Raw genomic sequence first — 26,367 nt, forward strand, 5'->3', positions numbered from 1 at the left:
TAGCACCTTCTTCCTTTGCTAATTTCCTCATAAGAAAAGCTTGCATCTTTTGGATCTCTTGTGGCATTTCAACCGAAAACCGAATCTGGGTCCTTGCCTAGTTCCATTCCAACCGCCAATGAAAAAGAATACGGTGACATGAAAACTAGATAAGGATCCAGGTTCGATTTTGGGTTGAAATGCTATGAGAGATACAAAAGATGCAAAATTTTCTTACGAGGAAACTAGCAAAGGGAGAAGGTGCTACTACGTTACCCAAAGACACGAGAAAAACTGCACGAAAACACAACGAAAACTCATTTTAATCGGTTCAAATGGAACATAATCCATCAAAGACTAATTTAATCGGAGTAAAAGTAAATTTAAACGGTTCAAAAGAGATAAAATGCACCTGAAAATGCAATGCTGCGGAGAGAAAAGGCGAGGAGAAAGACGATGAAGTGTGTGTAACCACGGGTTCGTGATTTCTGATTTAACAAGAATCAAGACCTCGGTGCCCCTAGTGCCCGACATCTATTCTCGACTAGACGTCGGGGACCTCACTAATATGACATCCATTAGATTTAAAAATTAATATTCGCAGTGTATATAGACGTCAGATGTGGTGGGATCCGACGTCTAGGTTAACTTTTCACCTACCCTGTCAGCCATATAGACGTCTGTTACATGGGACTAACGTCTATAATTGCGCATAGACATCGGGGATGGCGGGATCAGACGTCTATAAATGATTTTTCACCTACCTGTTAGGCATATAGACGTCGTCCCCCCCCCCCTCAACCGACGTCTAGATGCCCAACTTATTTACGAAAATGTCACCGGTCAATAATTTACGTTGGTTATTTTGTGGTCTGACGTCTACGGAGTGACATTAAAAGCCAATTCTGCACTAGCGAAGCAAAACCTCACACACATATGAAATTCACTGACTTAACATTCTTCATTATCATTTCCTTCACCTAATAAGCGAGCGCCTAACAGTGCAGATTGGCGTCCAACGCTCTAGCCTCCTAGAGCTCTCTAACTTGGCCATTTCGAAGTGGTGCCCAACAATAAATATATGTCTCGTAATACAACATCAAAACAATGAAAAATCAAGTATTTAACTTGTGCAGTTGGCTAAATATAATATTTCTATTTCTTTCCTGTTTCCCATCCAATTTATTTGAATACTTCCTTAAGGATCAATTGCTCATCATGCACAAATTAGTTTCCTAACTTTATTCAATTCCAACAATACAATTTCATAGAATCCTAACTTTTGTACAATTCACATAACCTGTAATTTGATTTCAAACATCCTATTTCACAAATACTAACTTGAAACATGCAAAATTTTCTCAAAATTATAGTTTAATGCTTATTATATCACAATCAAGTTTGGATTCAAACAATGAAAAAGTTAAAATTAGTCAAAGAAATAGATTGCCTAAAAGAGAGCAAAACGAGTCTTACTATATTTGACTCTTCGATCAAGTGCTTTCGTAGAACTCCTTCAAACGATCATAACTATAGTTCTTAATTTCCAAAAAGATGAAGAACGACTAAAATTAGCTAGAGAGAAGTTAGAGATAGTCCATCATTAAAGAACAAAATAGATAGCCATTAAATATCACTTCATTAAAGAAGAAAAGACAACTAAACAAATTCGACTCGAGTATTGTCCAACAGAAGATCAAATTGCAAATATTTTTTTGAAGGCGTTACCAAGACCAAGATTTGAATTATTGCGCGTTATACTTGGAGTTACCGAATTTTCATTAAGGAAGCGTATTACGTAACTGTAATGCAAATTCTAGAAGAATATTGAAATGGAATACAAATTCTAGTATATTGTAGAAAAACCTAAGATGAGAAGAAAAAGAAATTAAAAACATTCTACATAAGATAAAAAAATCTAAAACATTCCACATAAATTGAAATTAACTATTATATATATATATATATATATATATATATATATATATATATATTAACTATTCTTTTCACAGTCTCAAAATACTAACAAGAAACTTATTTAAATATTTGAAATGTCCTATAATAACATTAGGTCTAGCATTCTCCCACATCACCGATTTTAAACATTTTTAGTTGAATTGTAAATCTTATCATCACACCTACAAAAGAAATTATCCCTTCAATTTCTTTTCATAATAAGCTAACCTGTTAATTAATAAAAAAAAATTCTGTTATATACTGTATGTTACTTTCTATAATCTTAATTTTGCAAGTCCTCATTTTTATTTTATTTTTATTATTATGATTTGATAGTTTTCTTTTCCTATTTTCATGTTTTTTATCAACATTTTCATAACCATGACAGATGTAATATCAAAAAGTTCAAACAAATTTGGATGTGATGAAAATCTAATTTGTTTTGCAGGTGAGTACATCAAATTTGAGTGAGAGAGATATTCAAGAGTTATGTCTTGGCTCACGGTGCATTCCAAACTCCTACTTCAGTCTCTTGGAATCACTAATTCTGGATGGTTGCCAGTTTTTATCAGATGTACTGCTACCGTTCAATTTACTTCCTTTCTTAACTAATTTAGAAACGTTGGAAGTTCGATACTGTGATTCTGTTAAAACCATCTTTGATGTTAAATGTACAACACAAGACAGAGAAGTGGCATCTATGGGACCAACCCTTCCTTTTTCCTTGAACAAATTGACTTTATTCAACCTGCCAAAACTGGAGAATGTTTGCAATGAAGATCATTGTTCTCCCTTTGTGAGATCATTGGATGTTCAGCGTGTGCCCAACTTGAAGTATTTTTACTACAGCTCACAGTATTGTGAAATTTTTACAGATCTAGAATCACATGCCGAGAATCAAGTCGGTACTGAAAAGGTATGTACTACTGTTTTATCACTTCCTCTTGGACTGTAAATTAAGGATAGAATCATCGGTTTCTATAATTGTTTGTCATTGTTCCTTGAGTAGTACGAAATATTGTGAAAATTAAAATATGAATTTCACGTACAATGCCATCACGTGGTTAAGTTGTCACCAACTATAACTTATTAGGAATCTTTCAGCATAAAGTATACAAAAGAGATGGATCTCTAGTTATGAAAAAATAACATCCTTCTTCTTGTGCTTTTTTCCAGTTATTCAAGTGTTTGTCACTGTGGGAAAATGGAGTAAATATGATTTTGCGAGGGGAATTTGAGAGAAACCTCTTAGACAGTTTAAAAGCTCTTACTCTCTGCTTTGGTTCGGATGTATTTCGATGTAAAATTCTTGAACAGGTTCCGAATATAGAGAAACTTGAGGTGCGTGATTGTTCCTTCAAGCAGATGTTCTGTTGTGAAAGTCTTAATAATGTGCTACAGAAGCTGAAAGTATTACGGTTGGAGTCCCTCAGAGAGATGGTTTCCATTGGGCTAGAGAAGTCTTGGAGTGATTCCTTTGTCAGAAACTTAGAAATCTTTGAAGTCATTAATTGTAGGAGTTTAAAAAACTTGGTAGCGTGCACAGTGTCTTTCTCCAATCTGACGTGTTTGAAAGTAAATGATTGCGGTAGCTTATCATATTTGTTAACATCCTCAACAGCGAAGCGTTTGGGTAAACTCAAAAGAATGGAGATAAAGGATTGTTCTTCAATTGAAGAGATAGTTTGTAAGGAAGATGGGGAGGAATCAGATGAGGATGAGATAATATTTCCGCAGCTCACTTGTTTGAATCTTGATAATTTATTGAATCTAAAAAGGTTCTACGGAGGGAGTTTAGGTTTCCCATCCTTGGAGGAACTTTCAGTAACATATTGCAACAAAATGATAACTTTAGGTGTGGGTACTATTGTGGCAGGCAAATTGTGTCAAGTTAAAGTTGGTGAGTTCTCAGATGCAATTCAATTGAAAACCGAGCTCAACTCTACTACGAGGAAAGAATATCTGAAAAAGGTACGTGTTTAATATTTTTAATTTAACATTTACAATTCATGTCTGAATACCTCCTACCATTGAAATCTTTTATTGTCTGCTAGTAGTCATCCGCAAGAAATAACTTTTTAATTGTGTATCGGTCAATATTGATATTTTAAGAGTTTGACATTATGCTTTCTTCTTTGTCAAAGGAAGACAAAAACTAAAATAGAATGTTTTCAACTTAAAAATTTTACAGACAAGTTTATCCAAATAAACTCTAATAACTCCCAGATTGAAACTATGTAGTATGTTAATAAACTCTAATAACTCCCAAATTACTAAATAAGGCTTTCATTATTATCGTGTTATTAAATTGTTTTATATTATTTCCCTCTTGTAGCCACTCAAATAACACTTACACTCCTGCTAGCTATGAAATAAAAACTTACCATATTTTATGTTTTATAAAAATTATAAAGACAGTTATACAATATAAAAACAAAAAAATTAAATGATTTTAATTAAAGGAAAGTTATTTATTTATCCTAAATCATGTTAAATACACTTGTTTTTTCTTTAATTTTAAAGTAAACTATAAATTGTATCTTACAAATTTCCCATTTTTTTTATATAAAATGCAACAAAAATACATTGAAAAAGCATATAATTTATATGTTAACAAAATGTAAATTCTCTATTATTCAATCATAATTATTTTCAAATAATTTTCATAATAAATTACTTTAAAAATCATATTTAACAAAAATTATGATAAATTGATGGTTTGAAACATTGTCCCAATAACCCATACAAATTAAATTAAATTTAACTTAATTAACGTACTCATAGTATATGGTAAATTTATTAATTAAAATAACTGATAAATATAAAGAAATAGAACAGAATCAAATATTTTTCATATACCATTCTAACATTAATTTAGTATCTCTACAAATAAAAGATGTTTTTACTTTTAATTAATAAAAATAAATTGTTCTCATTATATTTATTAATAAATTGTTCTCATTATATTTATTTTACTTTTAATTGCTATATATTTATCATAAAGAATATTTCTTATTAATCTTCAACTATTTTTTATAATATTTATACACAAATTTAGGATAATAAAAAAAACACATTTTTAACAGATATTTGAAAATAAAATGCATCATCTGGAATGCAAATAAATAAATAAATAAGGTAAAAATAAAATAAATCTACTATAATCAATATTATTGGATTTTAAGTATAATCTAGGAATCATAAAAGAAAAACTATAAAGAATATAAAAATATAATATTAATAACAATAGTAATAAAAAAAGTATTTTTTTTATTATTGTCACTATCTTATTTAAAAATATATTAGAAATAATAGTTTTTTTGGTAATGTAAAAAAAAATACTTTATATAAAAGTAAAAGGAAAACATAATAATTGTTTTAAGTGATAAATAGATAATAAATATAAAAGGTTAAAAACTAAAATAAAAAATTTCACTTCTAATAACATTTAAAAAGTTCTACAATTAAGTAACTAAATTTTTTTCCTGGATATTAGTAATAGATTTGGCAAAAAATAGAAAATAGTTTAAAGGGCAAGTCAAACATAACGTATTGGGACAGAAAAGTAAAATTAAGTGAAGATGTAATTCACATCCTTATATTTGAATTTAGTCTCCTTCATCAATCTTTTATTATTATGAAAGTTGATTTTTTAAATTAATATTTATTTAGTTACATTCCTAAACTTCAAAAACAATTAGAAAAATTAACAAAATAATAATTTGAAAAACTTTAGAACTCAATCAAAGCAATCACAACTTAAATTGCCAAAGGAAATTATATACATATACTTTTTAATTGAAGAAACAATTTTCATTTTTACGTGAATTAAATAGAATTTTAAATGTAACTAAAATTTTACCAATTCTCAAAGTCCCGAAACATAATTGTGTAGGAAAAATGTAGTACGAAAAGAAAAAATATTAAATTTGATGTGTGTATTTGTGAGTAATTAGTTATAAGTAAAGTTGGTGATTTGTAGCAAAACTGGTAAGTCTAAATTCTTGCTAATTCTTATACAACATTAATTTCATATTTTCTTTTTTTTTTCATTTTTTTTTCATTTACATGTGCTGGTTTCGAAAGATTGCATCGAAATGGAGTCTTGAATTGACAGAAAGGGCAGACCTAGAAGAGATATGGTGTCTCTCACTGCAGATACCCCACTTTTCTTTCACTGACTTGAAAACCTTGATTGTCAATAAATGCAAAATTCCATCTGACGCAGTGCTACCTTTCACTTTACTTCCTTTATTACCTAAATTAGAAACATTGAAAGTTCAAAACTGTGATTCTGTGAAAATCATATTTGATATCAAATGTACAACACAAGATACAACTACTTTTTCTCTAAAGAAATTAGTGTTACGGAAGCTGCCAAATCTGGAAACAGTTTGTAGTGAAGTTAAAGAGGCTAATCCAGCTCATCCAGAAGGAAGAAATCCTAAGCTTATCCTCCCCTGTGTGACGTCATTGGCACTATCGGATTTGCCCAACTTTGAACATAATAGTATACATTACATTCATGATGATGCAGCACCAACATTTGAGGTTTGCGCTTCTTTCTTCAATAACATATGCATTCTCACACACATGCTATGTATCAAATATATATAATGCGTTAAAAGTGTTTAAATCTTGATAAACAATCTCCTACCAACCATCGAAATATTTCTCATTATTTTCTTCGTATAGAACCACTATTCATCTCATTTATCAAACTTTTCATCTGAAAATTAACTTTAAATCAAAATGGTTGCCGCCTTATGAGCAACTACCTGGTCTGGCTAATTCATCCTTTATTCTCTTTTAAATGGACTTGTTCACACATATTTTTAATTTTATCTTGAAATGTTTTAGTTTTTCACTAATTATCTGCCTTATTTTGCATGAAAGTTCACAATTTCAATTTTATACAGAGAGTTGAATCTATGACTGTACTAACCTGCTTTTACATTGGTTTGTAGTTGCAGCTAATTATACCCAACTTAGAGCATCTGACAGTGGGTAAAAATGAATTAAAGAAGATTGTGGACGGAGAATTTCAGAGAAATCTTTTACACAAATTAAAAGTTCTCGGTCTGTGCTTTGATATTGAGTGTGATGAATTTCCGGAGTATGGATTTCTACAACAGTTGCCAAATGTAAAGAAGCTTGTGGTGTGGAGTAGTTCATTCAAGGTTATTTTCTGCCATCAAAGACCTAATAATAGTGAACTTCTATTACAGCTGAATGAATTACGGTTGGAGTCCCTTGGAGAGCTAGTTTCCGTTGGATTAGAGAACTCATGGACTGAGTCCTTTGTCAGAAATCTAGAAACTTTTGAAGTCATTAGATGTTCCCGTTTGGAAAACTTGGTAACATGCACAATGTCTTTCTCAAACCTGACATGTTTAAATGTAGAAAATTGTGATGGCTTATCATATTTGTTCACATCCTCAACAGCCAAAAGTTTGGGTCAACTTCAAAGAATGGAGATAAAACAGTGTAAATCAATTAAAGAAATAGTATCGAAAGAAAGCGAGGAATCAGATGAGGATGAGATAATATTTTCGCAGCTCAGTTGTTTAAAACTTGATAAGTTATTGAATCTCCAATGGTTTTACAGAGGCAGTTTAAGTTTCCCATCCTTACAACAATTATCAGTGACATTATGTACAGAGATGGTAACTTTATGTCCAAGTACGCTAAAAGCAGAAAAGTTGTCTCAAGCAACAATTGGAAACAAAGACGTTATTCTAGTGGAAACTGATCTCTACACTACTATGCAGAAGGAATTTGGGAGAAAGGTATGTGTTTAAATTTTGTTATGATTCTTGTCGTTATAAATCAGCATCTTAGAACACATTTCGTTGTGCATGGACATATATCTGTAGAATTTGTTTAAGTATGCAAGGCGGCTTAGGACAACGTTAAAAAATTATTATAATATTTTTAACAATTCTTCAAAATAAATAGTCATCAATATCATACTTAAACTATTAACAAGAGCCTATTCCAATTCTAGGCTACAGAAAAAATATATAAAAATATAATCTTATGAAACAATTCTTCAAAATTATAGTCATAAATGGATTACTTTCATGTTTTTTACCTACCATATAAGAGTAGCTTAGTGCAAGTCTAGGTGACAGAAAAAAAATAAATGTAATTTTAATTAGGTTTAATCATCTCGAACATCCCTATTTTTTTACGATTTTCTCAAATAGGTCTCCGTATTGTAAATGCTATCGATTAGGTCCCTTATTGTGAAAAACTGAATCAATTTAGACCTCGGCATTAGTTTCGTACTAACACCGATGTCTAAATTGATTCAATTTTTTACAATAAGAGACATAATCGAGAGCATTTACAATACGAGAACCTATTTGAAAAAAACCTAAAAAAATAGGGATGTTCGAGATGATTAAACCTTTTAATTATTACAAAATTTTGCTATAACTTCTAATTAAATTTTACACGCTGTGTCTATAATTTAAAGTCGAATTACGATCATTATTTAATCAACAATTATAATGAATACTGATTATCATTCATATGCAGTCTTAACTTTTCGTTACAAAATTAGAGCAATAAATTATTTGTCACTATAGAGTATGAAAATGAAAGGAAAAGAACATAGTTTAGGATAATTATAAATTTCCATATTCTAACAATAAAATTTATTTACTTATTTACATTTTTAAACCTACCGTAACGGTTGAACCAGTTTTCATGTAAGGACAACTAAATAAAATTATAAACCTCAATTCTTAACTTGTTTTTGGAAGTCTTGAAACTTGCAAAAGTGAGTATTTCATATTTGTAGGGTAGTAATTTAAAAGATATCGTTGACTCTTGTAAATAATTAGTTTCATTTTTATTTTATATATTCTTTGCACGTGCAGATTTCAGAAATTGAAAAACTTGATCTCAAAAGTAGACAAAAATTACCAGAGATATGGCACAAATTTGAATATTTATTAATTGTTGTAATAAAGAATTAATTTCATAGTTTATTTCTTATTTTGTAGGTGCAGACGCAAAGGCAATCGGTGATTGATCTAAAAAGTAGACGAGGACTACATGAGATATGGCGTGGCTCACTGTCTATACCCAACTTCTGTTTCAGTGGGTTGGTCACATTGATTGTGGAAGACTGCCCGTTTTTATCAGATGCAGTGCTACCTTTCCATTTACTTTCTTTATTACCCAAATTAAAAACATTAGAAGTTCGAAACTGTGATTATGTCAAAACCATATTTGATGTCAAATGTACTACAAAAGCCACATCAATTACTTTTCCTCTCCAGAAATTGGTTTTATCGAAGTTGACAAATCTGAAGAACGTTTGGAATGAAGATCCTCGTGGAATTCTAGGCATGCCCAGTCTAGAAAAAGTGTTTGTCGATACATGCAAATGCCTTAAAGGCGTGTTTCCAGCATCAATAGCCAAAGAGCTTGTGAAACTTGAAGATCTGGTAGTGGAAGACTGTGAGGGATTGATGGCAATTATTGCAGATGAATCTCATGAGAATCAAGAAACTATATTTGAGCGACTTCGGGTTTTGGATCTTAAAAGATTAAAAGAACTGACGTGCTTTTGCGTTGGCAACTTCACTTTAAGTTTTCCATCTTTAGAGGAAGTCCACGTCATCAAGTGCAGTTCCATGAAAACTTTCAGTGCGGTCACCAAAATAGATAATCCGACAAAGTGGTATTATTCAGAATATGAGAGACCCCGAAAGGAAACTGACCTTAATTCCGCTCTGCACAGAAATTTTGAAGAAGAGGTACGCATACTTTTACGTCTTAATATTTGTTCCATATAATTAGGAGTATAGGCCTCTGCTAATTTCTAACATTTCTTTTAATTTATTTTTATCAAGTGGTATGATTCATCATTTTCATTAAAAAATACTAGACATTTTCTTACCGAGAATTTATAAGTAGCTAGGCTATTCTCTTTTTTCATTGGAAAAATATAATTCAACTATTTATTCGTGCTTTGAATTGATAACATTATTTTTTGTTTTAAATAGGCTCCCGATGCTTCTAGGGCCATCATTTCAGTTCTTTAATAGTTCAGATTCAGATATTGATGGAGACAATGAACACGGTACATCAATATCAACTAATGCTACTGAAATTGGTAACTTTTTTTTATTGTGAGTGATACTATCCTATGTACGTGCAGATGATGATTAATTAGAAGCAGTTTTTCACAGCATAACATGATGGTTACGTAAGATTAGGTAAGTAAATTTGTATCAGTGTCATTTTCTGTTTTATTGATATCTATTTAAGTGCATATTTCTTTTGTCAATTTTTATTTATGAGACTTAAGAGCAGCATGATATTCGCTACAATACTACTTTTACTTCTTCTATAGTTGAATTTAGGGTTAAATATGTTTTTAGTCCCTAAACTATTGACCGTTTCTGGTTTTTGTCCCTCTTTCAAAGTAAGGTACAATTTGGTCCTCTTTCTTCTCGAAACTTTCATTTTAGTCCTTGGTCCTCATTTAGCAACAAATGAGGACTAAAACCAAAATTCCAAGACTAAAATGAACGTTTCGAAAAGAATGAGGATCAAATTGTACCTTACTTTGAAAGAGGGGACGAAAACTAGAAACGACCAATAGTTTAGGGATTAAAAACATATTTAACTCTTTAATTTATAACTTATAGTAATTGCTTTTATAATTCGTCTAGGGTTGAGCTTCTGTTGTTGCCTTGCAGTAATTAAGAGGAGATTGAAGGCATAAAGAATGGATGAAAATGAAGAAGAAATACATTATTATTTGTATTATATACTGTGTGAGATTAAAAGTGATGAACAGTCATGAATTTGATTAAGAGTGAAGTGACGAACTGTGTCACTAAATATATTGACTATTTGCATGTGCTTATGCTGGTTTAAAAACACAAATGTAAGATTATATTCATTTTCTGTTAATTTTATCTTCACGTGATCATAATTCTATCTAGTCACTTATGAGTTCTCTGTTGTCACGTAAGTAATGTAAATGCATATTTGTTTGTAATAAAGAAAGTTGATGAGGTCATGAAGATTTTTGAGAAAATGTGGCATACAATACAACAGTGCCTATAATAGTTTCAAATTTTGTGGAACTTAAAAAGTCTGAAGTACTTGTAAAAGGTTTCAATGCGTCCTTAATAGTTTATAGACACTTTTATCGGTTGTTTACATTACAGCCATTTACACAAGTCAGTTTCATTTTTTTTTCAAAACTTAGTGAAAAACGTACCAACTTATGTACAGTGAATAATATTAAATAAATATAAATATTTTCATAATATCTATAATTAATGTACACATATTATTTTTGTAATATAAATATAAGACTAAAATTCTTATTTCATTTAATTGTTGTTTCAATTATTCAGTTTGATTTTTTTTAATTAACTTTATTTTTTTTAAAACGATTCAATTAAATTCTTTATGTAAAATATTATAAATAAATATTAAAAATATTTAAATGATGTATGATGATTTTATTATAACATTAAAATATTTAAACAGTGATAATGTTATTATTATATATTAAAATATTTAAATAATAATATGAATCTAGAAAAAGAAATATTAAAATAATATTATGATAATAATATAAATTTTTTATATAACAATAAAAGAAGAGAAACAACAAAGTTTTAGAATTGAATCTATCATTCTTTCTTTATCTTCTTCTTCCTTTTCATTTTCTTTTTTTATTAATCAAGATTTTAGAATAATTTAGAGAAATTAATAAATATATTGAATAGTAAACTTTTATTTGAACAAATTGTTCTGAGATAAAAAAATTGTATTTACTTTTATAATTTTTAAATTTATTTTAATATTTATTTATTTTATTTTAGTGTCCTTATTTTAATTTTATTCATTTATTTATTGTTATTGTTTTTAATTTATTATTGAGATATTCATAACTTCAATTTTTATTTATTTATTATTATTATTATTTTATTAGTAAAGTGTTAATAACCTCGTTCATATATAGTTATTGTTATTATTTTATTAATAATTTATTTATAATTTGATTTTTATTCATTTATTGCTATTATTTATTTAGTGAAATGTCAATAACTTCATTTTTCATTTATCTATATTTATATTTAATTTATTTAATGGAGTATTTTTAATCTCTTTTTTATTTGCATTTATTAATTTATTTAGGAAGGTATTTATAATTTTTTTTACCTTTGTTTGTCTATTTATTATATTTAGTGAAGTGTTTATAAACTTATTTTTATTTACATTTACTTACTTATTTATTTTATTCAATGAAATATTTTTAATCTTATTTATTTGATTTACTCGTATTTATTATTTATATTTATTTTATTTATTGAAATGTTTATAACCTCATTTGATTTACATTTATTTGTTTATTTATTTTATTTAGTAAGATGTTTCAATCTCATTTTTTTATTTATTTTTATTTATTATTTATATTTATTTTATTTAGTTAAATATTTATAACCTTATTTTATCTACATTTATTTACTTATTTATTTTATTTAGTTAAGTGTTTTTAACCTAATTTTTTTTAATTTACTTGTCTTTATTATTTATATTTATTTTATTAAATAAATTTTTTATAATTTATTTTATTTACATTTATTTGTTTTTTTTAGAAAAAGTTACACCTCCTGCTACCATAAATCAAATTTTCTTTGTTATATTTTAAAGTAATTAGTTATAAATACATTAATAATATACTCATTTAAATCTATCCTAACTACAATAAATGAAATTGTACCAGGAACGACCGTCCGCCCATTTTAATGCCGAAGGACCAACTACCGTCCGCCTTCCGTGACATTGGAGGCGGACGCCCATATCACATGGGCGGACGCCCACACGCCATTGACCACCCAAATCACTAATCATCGTGGCTTAGGTAAATTAACCTGGCTTAGAGGTAAGTGGGGATTAAAAGCTATTGGGCTACTTTGGGCCGTGATTAACTTTTCACTAATCCCAAGCCCATAGCGAAAACTATAAATACAGGTCCATGGTGAGTGGTAGATAGGTTACATTGAATGCACATTTATTGTTGTCCTTGAGAAAAACCGTTGTTCCGAAACTGACTTTGGCATCGGAGAGTCTTTTGCAGGTCTCCGCCCCCCGGGATTAAAAGGAGAGCTAAGACTTGGAAGGAAGATCAGCAACCGAGACAAGAGCGCAGGAGAATTGGGAGATCAGGAATAGCACAGCCCTACACATCCGAAACAGAAATTATTATGTATTAAAAGAAAATTATATTATTCCAAATGCCATTTATCCCATCGTAACAAAATCACAAAATAAAAAGTATATTTCATCATCGCATGTCCATGCTAGCAACAAATATAAGTCACAAGCTCCATTAGCTCAGCATTCAAGGCTTTCTCATTATCTATACTTTTATCTCTATTTTTCAAAGACAGTATTACTTCTGATTCTATTTCAAAAATACACGTAACACTTACAACTCTACTTTCAAAATATACATAATACTTCTAATTCTATTTCTAAAATACAAGTAATATTTTTAACTTTATTTTCGAAAAGTTACTGCACTCAGAATACTCACATTTTATTTACTTCATAATATTCACAACTTATCTTTTTATAATACTACACTGACAATAGTCAAATTTTATAATATGCATGTGTTGAAGATAATGGATAAGGGCCAGGGTCAACATTTCAAATAATGTTTATAGTTTTTTTATATATATTATATTATATTACCCAAACAATTAATGTACGTAAGAATGGGTTACATATTTTGAGATAAATTCTTACGCGTTTTAGACAAAGACATTTGCCACCCAATATTAAATAAATTAATAATTTGTCATAATTCTGCTAGCTGCCTTGTTCTTCTTTTCTTGTCTTTTATTATTATAATAAAAACATTATACGTCATTTCCCATTAACTTACTTCTACTCAGTAATTCTAACATTATTATTTCTGGAGTGGTTGGTTACAATGAAATATCTAGTATTACAATATCACTTTTTGTAAAAATCACTGCAGGAGAAAAAGAAAAAGAAAAAGAGAATCAGGCCAAATTCTATTGAATAATTTCATTTTTATTTTTATTTATATTTTATTTTATTTTATTTAGGATGTGTTTTTAATCTTTTTTATTTTTATTTACTTGCTTGTATTATTTATAATTATTTTATTTAGTGATGCGTTTATAATCTCATTTTTGTTTACATTTATTTTATTTAGTGAGGTGCTTTTAATCTCACTTTTTTTATTTACTTGTTTCTATTATTTATATTTATTTTATTTAGTGAGATTCTTATAAATTTTTTTTTTACTTGTCTTTATTATTTATACTTATTTTATTTATTGAGGTGTTTATAACCCATTTTTTTAATATATTTATTTGTCTATTTACTTTATTTAGTTAGGTGTTTTTGACCTCATTTGTTTTTTTCTTTCTTTATTATTGAGTTTTGTTTTATTCAGTGGGGTATTTATAACCTCATTTCATTTCCCTTACTAGTCTTGAACAGGTTACTTACTGCCGTGTAAATCTAGTATTTTTGTGCTTTAATAATTTTATGATGTGATGTGATTTAGTTACACTGTCTTGTAAATTTTTGTGATCTTATAAATCGAAGAGTTTTAATTAGACTACAAAAACACAATTTTTAGAGATATGATTCTAATGCAATTCCATTTATAAAAGCATGATAAAGAAAAATACATAGGTTTTTCATGCTTGACCTTTCTTGATTGTTTAAATCATAACATTTTACTAAAAAAATAGATTGAGATGAAATTTGTGGGATTGGAATCTAGATTCGAAGAGCTTCAATTAAACTACCAAAACATATATGATTTTTAGATAGATGAGTTTAATACAGTACCATTTATAAAAGCGTGGTAGTTTGAAAGGAATACATAGGTTTTTAATGCTTGACCTTTATTGATTGTTTAAATCATAACATTTTATCAAAAAAAATTGATTGAGATGAAATTTGTGGCATTGGGATATAGATTCAAAGAGCTTTATTATACAATATTCTCTAAGGAGACTAGATTGTCTAGCAACTCTTGTTTTCAGGTTTAATGTACAATACTTAATGAAATATCAATTATTGAATAAAGCATCTAAAGGATGTGTTTACTAAAAATAACGTTCAACGAAATATGTGTTTATCAAATACAAACTGTTTATCAAACAACGTTGCATTAAATAAGCAGTTACAACATTTTATGAAAATAGTGTTTTTCAACATATATTGTCTAATAAACAATGTTTAATAAAAAAAACGTCTAACAAAAGGAAACGTCTAAGTGTACCTAATGTAAAACATTAAAGCTTAAAATCTTATATCCAAACATTGTTGAACAAATAAGCGTTTAAAGAAAAGAATCCTCTAAGAAAAGCTCGCTAAACGATATAATGAAACTTACAAAAAGTTTATTAAGTAAGCGTTTAACATTTTATATTATCTGAAGATCATATATCAAATGCTTTGTTTCCTAAAATGATGCTTCTATATATCAAAAGAACTGACATGTGCCAATATGTTTTAACGCAAATATGCCTTAACGTGACATGTAAAACATTTAATGCATGTATGAGAAAACACCTATTTGTTTGTATGTCTTGTCCTCTTTATCTGTGCAGATCATGAAAGTACAAGACCTTTATTGAAATTCTTGCACATGAAGGATAAAGATGTTAAGAGATATTAAGACATTTTAGGATTATTTCCTTAAAGCTTCAAGCTCTATAGTATCGTACAAACTACTTTTATAAAAGCTCTGATAAAGCACTATAGCTCTACAATGTAAACTTAAGTCTGACTACCTACCTAAAAAGGCTACAAAATCTACATGGAAGTCAACTCTCTATCTAACGGATCTCTCACTCGAAGAAAGTTATATATATATACATATATATATATATATATATATACACACACACACACACACAACACGATTGCATGAAGAGAAGACACAGAGAATACATGCATATAAACAAACTTCTTGTTACACTGTCTCTATATATCGTTTAACGCTTTCATTTAAAGGAGAAAGTCCTTTTAAGTTTTCAGAATTCATTGTATTGAATATATCTTCTCTTTATTTGAATTTGTACTTGTATTCAAGAACACCTTGATTGTGCTTTTAAATTCAGAAGTGAATAAAAAAAACTTGTTGTTTAGTTCAGGTGAACTAAACGATCTAGTCACGTAGACTAGTTAGAAACCAGGAGTGGATAAACTCTTGCAATCTAGTTTAGATTATAGTAAATCAGAAGTGGTTGATAATACTTATTGAACCACGAGTGGTGAATTATACTCATTGTAAACCAGGAGTAGTTAGTACTCATTGTAATCTTTATTAAACATTAGTGGAACCCCTTAAGAGATTTTAAGGGAGAACTAGTCCTAACTCAAGTTGGAGCGAACCAATATAAAGATCGTATGTTATTACTTTACTATATAAACATTTTCCAAAAAGTTTTGTTAATCACATAAGCGTCTAATAACTATTGCAGTTTGTTTAACCTTACAAAAGTCATTAAACTATGTCTTACGAATGAGGTTACAAACACCTCACTAAATAAAATATATAGGCAAATAAATAAAAATAAAAAAATAGGTTATAAACACCTTACTAAATAAACTAAATATAAATAATAAAGACAAGTAAATAAAAAAAAATAAGGTTAAAAACATCTCACTAAATAAAATAAATAGACAAATAAATATAAACAAAAAATAAGGTTATAAATACCTCACTAAATAAAATAAATATAAATAATTTTTTTAATGGGTTTTTGTTTATCACCGATCTAATCACAATCCAATTATATCTTAATATGATTTACCTAACTGATTTATGTAACTGTTTTTAGAATTGGCTAATCAAAACACATACAAGCTCAATTAACATCATTTAAGATCTCTAGTTAAGATTACGATCTATCGACGGAAAGGAATATTACCAGCGTTCTCATTAACTTGAAGGACACGGGTGTAACCTCTTCCGTCATTTGTTTCCCAATCCATTGATCATACTATATATAATTGAATTAGATAACGAAATTTTGATGGACTTGGTCAATGAAATCATAAGGTATAAATTGAATTGAAATATTAAAACTAATTTATAGTTTTAATATCAAAATTATCTGCTAAGTACAAAATGTTTTGGATCGTTTTTTTTTTATGTTGAGTTGTTGTTATTTGTATGTATTGGTTAAGTGAAATAAAGGTTGAATGCAAAACCTATGGCTTTACAACTCTTCAAGTGGAAAAATATTGTTTAAGTGACAACTTGTTATTCAAGGAAAGAGTCAAATGCATATTTTATTAGGTAATGTCGTTCTAGTGAAAGAATCTACCTTTAGTAATATTTTTCTATATTATATTATATGTTTCATTGTTCAAAATATTTTTAAATGTTATGAATGATATGTATAACTCTATTATAATATGATGAATTGTTTTTGTTCTTGAAAGGATTAATGTTTATGTTTTATTACCAATTGATATCGAGATGACATTAATTGTACAAATGGTGTGAAAAATAGTTACATGGTAATTTGACCTAGTTTGTGTATAAGGTAATTATTAAATTGTGAAATCATGAATAAAATAGTTTGTGTATAAGGTAATTATTAAATTGTGAAACCATGAATATAAATGTCCTAGTTTCATTTTAATTCAATGTAGATGAAAATATCAAATGACCAAAAGTCAATGAAGATTTATACATAACACTCTGGAAAGTAAGTGCAAGGAATTACCCTACTTGCATTTGAGTGAGCTAATTGTTAATTTTGGGTGAATCTACTCAATATTTCTCTTTTAAAAATTATCAAGGTTTTTTATTGTTGTGTAAATATATTTATGATTCCTTTATAAGAATTGGGAAATAGATGTGCATTTTCGGTAAGGTGGGAAATGTAAATGTGATTTAAAGTGTATATCTTCTTTTTTTTGTAGTTTACCATTTTGTGTATTTGTGTTATGTTGTGTAATAGAAGTTCAAAATAACAACAAAAGTCACCTTAAGTGTTTAGGATATGACTTTTTATATATGATGTTCATTTTTGTATAAAGCTGAATTTTACATGTATTTAGTTTAAAAATTATAAAATTGGTAAGTTTAGGTGAGATTGAACAAATTATAAATTTTTAATTGTTTTTAAATTTTTAATTTAAGTAACTAAAGTTTGCAATTTGATAAACTAAATAGATCATAATTTTATTCCTATAAATATTTTTAAAAAATTGCATAAATCATTAATTTGTTATAGCATTGGTCCTTAAAAAAATATAGTAAATTGTTTTGAAATTTTTAATTTATTTGTTAAGTTCTCAAGCTTAACTATTTTTCTTATTACTTTGATCATTAAGTATATAATAATATTATCAAAATAGAATAACATGATTAATGGATTATGTTTCCAAAATTTCATTTAATTTTTTTTATTTCAAAATGTAGCATGTTATGTAAATAATTTAGTATTATCTTTCATTTAACATTTGGTTAATCTTGTTCTATCAAATTAACGCTCTTCTTTTTATATAGAAAGTCGCTTACATTGGTTACGTGAAAACAAGTTCAACCATTCGCTGAGTACAACCTCAGAAACAAAGATACTCTAGCTAGAAAAAGGTATGAGCAACAAAATTAGTTTGTCTCTTTACAAACCTTTCAAAAATTACGCAGTAAAGTACAACATTTCAAGATTATATTCCCAAACTCAGATCACCCTCTTAAATATGTTAATAAGTGATTTGGATATAATTTTATATGATGTTAAAGTTCTCACACTTTGGAACTACAGTGATAATCCTATAATTTACGAAAAATATTAGTTAAATTAAAACAATGTTTTAGTTAAATTAGTATAATTATTGACTAATTTTATATCTGAACTAATATATTAATTATAACATATTTAAATATTATATAATTATTAAAATACTTTCATAATCATCATCAATCTTATAATAATAAGAAAAATCAATTATTACTTTATTATGACACCAACACTTTGATTAAACTGGTATAATATTTTAATTAAATTAATATATAGACTAAAATTTATATAAGTAGTGTCCAATTGGTATAAAACAATCAACAGTCACGATTTAATCAATCTAAACCTTGATTGTCAAGCAACAAAACAACGTTATTATTTTCTTCTTACATTAAAAAAAATAGTGGTATTATTATAAGAGTGACGTTACACCCGGGGCAATAGTGTCAATTCGAACTCACCCTCAATTCGTGTTCCCCACGCATACCCCTACTCAAACGACCCCAATTTCTCTGCGTCTCAACGCAAGGCAACGCAAATCCTGCATTCGTGAAACAGAAACGGAAAAGGGAAAAGAAATCGGCGCGAGGATCAATTGTTAGGGTTTCGAATCGAGGATGCCGAAGAACAAGGGAAAGGGAGGAAAGAACCGGAAGCGTGGGAAGAACGAGGCGGACGACGAGAAGCGTGAGCTCGTTTTCAAGGAGGACGGCCAGGAGTACGCGCAGGTGCTCCGGATGCTCGGAAACGGCCGCTGCGAGGCCATGTGCATCGATGGAACCAAGCGGCTCTGCCACATCCGCGGCAAGATGCACAAGAAGGTCTGGATCGCCGCCGGCGACATCATCCTAGTCGGCCTTCGCGACTATCAGGACGACAAGGCCGACGTCATCCTCAAGTACATGCCCGACGAGGCTCGTCTCCTCAAGGCCTACGGTGAGCTTCCTGATAGCACCAGGCTCAACGAGGGTATCGGCGCTGGCCTCGACGAGGAAGACGATGGCGCTGGGAATGATTATATTGAGTTCGAGGATGAGGATATCGATAAGATTTGAAATATTAGGGTTTCGGTAACGGTTTTTGGTTTCCTTTTTTTTTTCTTTGTTGAGATTATATTTAACTGTATGTGGTTTTAAGGTGTTGTCTGTCTGTGTACTGTGCCATGTATGAATGGTGAGTGTTAATGAAATAAGATATTCTGTTATACGGTGGTATACTTGTACTGTTCTGTGTTTCTTGATTGATTCCTTTGTTCTGTTTTATTGTTCTGGTTGTGAATGAGATGGAATAGTACATGCTTTGACAATTTGTAACGTACAGTTTGGAGAAGGTTGTTTATTGTAATCTTTCATTCTGCCCGTACTTTTGGAAGGGTCATCCAAGCATGTACTTATAGTGTGTTTTGGGTGTTTGGATTCACCTCTAGCACAGGGTTATCCAAAAAGTACTCAATTTGTAAACTTGTCTAGAGGATGGAAGAATCACGTTTAGCATGTAAAAGTTTTAACCATTAATTCTTGAAAGTCATGTGCGGATCGGGAGATTTATAAACATTTACTTTTGAAAATGAAGTTTGAAACTAAAATCCACTTCTAACACTTGAAACGAAACAAGTTGTTGGGAGTACTTTTGGTTAAGGTTTTTAATCTCATGTTTCACAGGAGATTGCAGACATGAGTGACCAATGTGGTTCTAGTTACAATCACTGTAGTCCTTGGTGGTTGTGTACATTTGAGGACTGTAGTTCAAAACCTTGGTTTTGGTTTAGTTTTAAAAATATCTTTGATTTAGTTTTGAAAATATCTTTGATTTAGTTTTGAAATGGGGATGAAAATATCTTTGACATAGTTTGAGGCGTTTATTTTCTTTTTTTATTGAAGACGTAAAGGGTGTTTGGATCTGTTCTCCTGGTCTTTTTCTCTTTGTTTCTCTATCATCATCAGAGGCAAGAAACAAGATCATGGGAAGTTTGGTTTTGGTTGTAATTCTTGTTAAGATTTTGAAGGAGTTATGTTTGTGTTGGTGGCTATAGCTTGATATGTGAAATCATTTTGTCGTTGTGCAGAATTAGTGATAGGATTTTTCAGTTTTTGTAGTCATTCATAGTTGCTAGTGTATTGTTCTGTCCTTAGAGCTAGTTTTTCATAGGCTAGTTCATTTAGAATGTTGTCCTGTATAGAATGTTAGCAAGGGACTTTAACTGTTCTGTTTCAATTATTCAGGCAACTCGGGCAATTGGCAGTAGGCCAGTAGATTATAATGTTTCACGGATCCTACGTTCTGTATGTTTTGCCTATTTGAGCAAACATGGCCCAATCCGTTATGAACCTAGTCCTGTGGCAGTACTCTTATTTCTACCTGTTAGATATGTGATGAGATTTGATTTCCTAGGCAGTTGTTTGTTGGAGTGGTTGATTTTAAGTAAATGACCAATTTGATATTATTAGGATAACTCCCTCTTCAAGGTATATTCATTTAAGCAGTAGTACTAATACATAGTCGCTTAAATTTTGTAAAACCCTTCAAATTAGTCCTAAACTTAATCCTCTTAAAGAGTTTTATCATTATTATCGTCTTATGGACTATTTATCTCTTTCTAATTTTCTGCTTGGTTATAGTTTTGGTGTGGGTGTAAATTATGAAATGTATTTCTGTGGTGATTAATGTTGTGGAACTGGGATGCCATCCGAAATATAGCTTCCTCCTGTTTTGGAAATATGAAGATAAATCTATCATAAATGTAAGTGAATAGAGATTACCTGATGCTTAATGCAAGATCAGACTGCAGTAACTATATAGGAACCCCATTCATGATAAGCAAGGATTTTAAACAGAAAAACGTCATATTGTTAAGTTTAGGAAAATGATACTTGAACAACCATTTTTGACAACATTTAGACACGCGCACACGTGTCAAAATCTGAGTGGTCCATTTTCATTTAATTTTTCCAACTGGACCACTCAGATTTTGACACGTGTGCGCGTGTCTAAATGTTGTCAAAAATGGTTGTTTAAGTGTCATTTTCCTTAAGTTTATTAGCAGCTACAGCAGTGTGATGAATAAGATATAAAGAATGGACAACTTTTAAATGTCAAGTACTAAATTTACTTGACCAATGATTTCAAATGTTGTCCCGTCTTGGGTAAATCATAATATGATTTTGCCTCGTTCTAAAGCTGAAAAATGTGCTTTATTTGTTTAAATTATGAAGTTGTGGCAGCTTCAAAACGGAGGATGGTTTCGAGATTTGACCCAGTGAGGCCAAAAATTTAACTGTCATTCACTTCCCTCAGCAATGACCTAGTTAGTGCATGTTGCATAATCTACATTCAATTTACTGAGTTCGGGTGTTTGAAAACAAATTGGTTACGTGATATGATTATATATGTACATGTTTGAAAATAAGTTACAAACCCCACCAAACAAGAAAATGTTCGAAATCTATGACGTTCCACGAAGGCTTTTCCTAGTCAGTCGACGACATTAAGAATAGGAAACATACGTGCATTTTCCTCCGTCATTATCATCAACTCGGGTATTTTCTTGTTTCCATAATTAAATTTAAAGATAAATATGTTTTTAATCTTTAAATCTTAATGTGAAATTAAAATTTACTATTATTTTAAATTTTGATATTATTTAGTTATTAAATTTTAAGAAAAAATATAATTCTTTTAATCCAATTATTTTAAGGTGTAAAATGAACCGTTTCATTTAAATGTTTACTCTATTTAACATATTTTAATTCAAATATTATTTAATACATAAAATAAATTTAATATCATTTAATTAAAAGAATATATAAATTTATTTTTAAATTTTGGAACATGTATCAAAATTTTAGATAAAAATAAATTTCAATTTCACATAACTAAAAATATATTTTATATTTAAATTTACGTAGGTGTGAACTTAGTCATATTCTAAAAACATCTAATTAAATTAATAAGATTTGAATTGTAAAAGAATTTGATTTTAAAAATATTAATATTGTATAAAATTTAAAATTTTGGATGTGATGTATGTCCACCAATTATAAGAATAAAAACTATTTTTTTATCATAAAAATATTTTTTCTTTGAACAAGTTCAAAATAAAATTTGAGTTTAATAGTTAAATAATTTTTTAAGTTTGAAAAATAAAAAATAAAATGAAAGGAATTTTTTTGTACATTAAAATAAATTTATTTATAAATTAAGATTAATTTATTGAAAAATAAAAAATAAAAATTTAGATCAAATATATAAAATAAATTTTACAAATTATTTCATATATAAACTAATTTTAATTTATAAAGAAATTCATTTTTTTCTTATTTTCTTTCATAAAACATGTTTATGAAAAAATTTATCGAAGCATATCTTAGAATGGAAATTGAAAAAAGCCCTCACTGAGATATTTCAAATTATTGTTACAATAAATCAGGAAAATAAATTATTTTAAATAAATTAAATTGAAAATATTTTTGAAGTAGTGTATTTCGAGAGAATTATTTAAAAAAAAACTCTTAATACAATTAAAAACTTTGAAATTCATAATGTGTTTAAATTAATTTTAGAAACAATTTATTAGCTTTTCATGTATTGTCAGAAAATTTATTTTGTTATTGAATAATATTTCCTTTACGAAGATTATAATATTTAATTATTATCCAAATTAAAGTTGACGGCTTACTGATAAGAGGTTTAAAACCTTACATAACAAGTATTGTAACGTTTTTTTATATCATTCAGATTATAGTCTCTAAAATTAATTGAATTCAAATGCACACTAGTAGTTACAAAGACATGTTAAAAGGCAACCTCAGCCAAAAATTGCATGCAAAATCATCTAAACCAAAACTACAGAAAGGTTAGAAACCTTAACTCATCTTAAGAAATTTCACAACCAAAACTTTACTGTCGTTAACCACCCTCTATTATACTCTTCAATTACAAACTTATTTAACGTTGTCATCCATTTCATTCTCATTCTCTTCACTTCTATCATTAAAACTGGAATTATTAAGTCTTGAATCAAGTTTTCTGTAATTACCCTCTTGCTGTCAATACATGTCAAAACCATGTCTTTCCCTTGTCCCAGTTGAGTATTTCTCAGTTTTTCCTTAGTTAAACTCAATAATACAAAATGACACGACAGTATACAGGAATACTCATTGCAGAATTTCAGAATCTTCAGTTAATTGAGTCATTTCTAACTTCAGTGACACGTTTCCCTCAACAACTGAATCACTTGCAGAATTCACCAATTTGACATGTTGAATTTCTTTAACAATCAATTCCAATGCAATGAATTAGATTTGAAGTTGCTCTCTTAAATGTTTAATATCAGTGCTAATACTAGCCATTTAATATGTGCACTCCAAACAAGCAAACAACACAGAGCAATCCCACTCCAATGTGCACTAGACAAGAAGTAATCACAGGTTTAGCATAACATCTAGCAAGATTTTCATCAGTTTACAAACATAATTTTTCTTGCTCCCTAGTCTATCCCTTTTTCCATTTTTTTTTCACTCTGTTTTATTTCACAAAAAAGAAACCAGTTCAATCATAACAATGACAATATCACACACTAAGGTCGAGTCACTTATACAATTCAAAACCTCCTCCTTTCAAATTGTTCATCTAAAAACAAGGGGAAAGGAGATAGAATCATGCAACAATTAATGTGTAATGTAATGAATTGAAATAAAATCATTATACCATTAGTAGGTATTCCATCCCATTCCAATATCTAAAAAATAAATGAACCCAAACATAAATTAGAAAACTAGTTAATTTCATCCAATACCTCAAAATGACAGAAAACAAATCAAAGTCGTCACCACATCACATTTCATTTCATTCAATTTCAAACAATGTAAATCAGCTAGCCAGCCTGTTTCATTTCATCCAACTTCAATCCATCTAAACCAGCTAACATCATTTCATCGCATACCTCTAAACAACAACAAAACAATGGAAAACATCAGACTAAATATATTTCATTCTCATCACATTACATCCTATTTAATCAGTCCAAAAACAACCAACATTATTTGCTATTCCAATCCATTCCACCAAACAGTGGACAAAATTCACAAACAAAACCAATTCCATTCCAATACAGAGTCACCTAATCTTCTCCGTTCCACTGATCTTATTAGCAGCTTCCCTAATCTGCTCAATGTAACCCTCAATAGGAGGAGTGAGAGTAGCCATAAACCTATTAACAGGAAAAGGACTCAAATCAGGAACCAAAGCAGCTTCTCTCAACCCTTCAGGCAAAGCCTCAATTGCCTCCTTTTTCATTCTCAAAAGATTCGATTCCGCAGCCTGTCTAGCCCTATGCTTCCTCATCAAAACCCTACTATAGTCCTTCGCCAACCTCCTCCCATCTTCAACCGTTAGCTCATACGTGGGCAACTTCTCCACATCCACCAACCCCAGAGAGACATAGTCCAACCCAGGTGTCCCGATTATCGTGGGTTTGTCTGAAACCTTAAATTTGTTGTCTTTGCTTCTCATCATGTCGATTTCTCGCTTCCGTTCCTTGCTGATGAGCCCCATCTTCTCGCGCTCCGCTTCGCGCTCGCGCTGCCGCGGGGTGAGGTAGCGGAGCGGGGTGGGGGCCTGGAGGCACCGCTCGTATAGATTCTCACGCTCTTGGCGCTCGCGCGACATTGGTGGGGCTGCGATTTGGGATGATCCCGATTTCTTGGTGGTGATTCGGGAGCGTTTCAGGGCTTGGCCCGCTTTGATCTTCGCCTTGCCCTTCGCTGTGCCGCTGACGGAGCAGCGCTGTATGAGGTGGTGCCCAGAGAGAAAAGGGTTCGGCTTTGCGAGGCGGAACATAATTCCGGTGACGGGTCGGTGGTTGTTTGTTCTCTACGGACTAAGAAGTTGGTGGTTTGGAGCCAGGAAAGTGTGGGTAGCAGAGTTAGGGCAAGAAAGAGCAACAGGGAGAGAAACTGCAGACAATGAGCTGGCCCGAAAAGAAATTTTCAATGGGCTGCTACAGCATAAAGGACCCATCTTTCTTGGAGTATTGAATGGAGAAATTGGGCTTTTACTTCCTGCACTCCACAATTTCTTCACACATTCCAAATTTTAAAGTAATTTCTAAACCACATGTTTTAGAAATTTTTCAAAAAAGATTTTAGAAATAAGATTTTCAGAATAAAATATCTAGAATTTCATGAAATATATTTCGAAAGGAGTTTTATAAAATAGAATTTCAAAAATAAACTTTTCAAAATGCATATAATAATACCTTATGTATATAATAATTTCTGAAATATGTTTTCCACAATTAACTTTACAGAACGAGTTTTTTTTCCTCATTCTCTCTTTTTCTTCTTCTATAACGATGGTTTGTTAAAATAATGATGAATATTTTAGTCTTTTTAAATTTTGTTAATGTATGAATGCACTTAATAATTATGGGGGTGGAGGAAGTAATAGCCGAAAAATTGTATTTAGTAGGTATAAATGTGTAGGCATGATAGGGTTGATTTCGGGGGGAGTTGAAATTTTGATAGAGATGTGGATTTAGAAGATAGGGAAGTGGCCAATGAGAGAGCGAAGTTAGTCCACGTGTCAAGAGGTTGGAATATTGAATTAAGGTAATGGATAACAAGTGTAAGCAACA

The 26,367-nt window shown here is 29.7% G+C and overlaps 2 protein-coding genes and 1 pseudogene across 3 annotated transcripts in view; 2 read left to right on the forward strand and 1 right to left on the reverse strand.

The window, feature by feature from the left end:
- LOC124840127 (uncharacterized) overlaps positions 1-10,888 on the forward strand; it is a 28,867-nt gene extending 17,979 nt beyond the window's left edge. For both annotated transcript variants that reach the window (XM_088101763.1, XM_088101762.1), the window contains exons 8-15: positions 2,384-2,851; positions 3,112-3,906; positions 6,022-6,486; positions 6,903-7,724; positions 8,949-9,707; positions 9,957-10,033; positions 10,112-10,169; positions 10,656-10,888. In XM_088101763.1, coding sequence (XP_087957889.1) covers positions 2,384-2,851; positions 3,112-3,906; positions 6,022-6,486; positions 6,903-7,724; positions 8,949-9,707; positions 9,957-9,995 — 3,348 coding nt within the window. In that variant the 3' untranslated portion in view covers positions 9,996-10,033; positions 10,112-10,169; positions 10,656-10,888. The remainder of the gene's footprint in view (positions 1-2,383; positions 2,852-3,111; positions 3,907-6,021; positions 6,487-6,902; positions 7,725-8,948; positions 9,708-9,956; positions 10,034-10,111; positions 10,170-10,655) is intronic.
- Positions 10,889-19,195: 8,307 nt separating this feature from the next.
- Positions 19,196-19,948, forward strand: LOC124840124 (eukaryotic translation initiation factor 1A pseudogene; annotated as a pseudogene).
- A 4,746-nt stretch (positions 19,949-24,694) lies between these two features.
- On the reverse strand, positions 24,695-25,716 carry LOC124840125 (copper ion binding protein). Its single transcript, XM_047316125.2, has one exon. It carries the CDS (start codon positions 25,569-25,571, stop codon positions 24,849-24,851), a length of 723 nt encoding a protein of 240 aa, XP_047172081.1. The 5' UTR covers positions 25,572-25,716; the 3' UTR covers positions 24,695-24,848.
- Positions 25,717-26,367: the final 651 nt, after the last annotated feature.

Source organism: Vigna umbellata, chromosome 11 (assembly GCF_029865625.1).
Source record: "Vigna umbellata cultivar VRB3 chromosome 11, Vumbellata_1.0, whole genome shotgun sequence".
Lineage (NCBI taxonomy): Eukaryota > Viridiplantae > Streptophyta > Magnoliopsida > Fabales > Fabaceae > Vigna > Vigna umbellata.

Excerpts from the sequence above, each read along its gene's own strand:
- LOC124840125 (XM_047316125.2), bottom strand. The coding sequence starts at position 25,571 with ATGTTCCGCCTCGCAAAGCCGAACCCTTTTCTCTCTGGGCACCACCTC.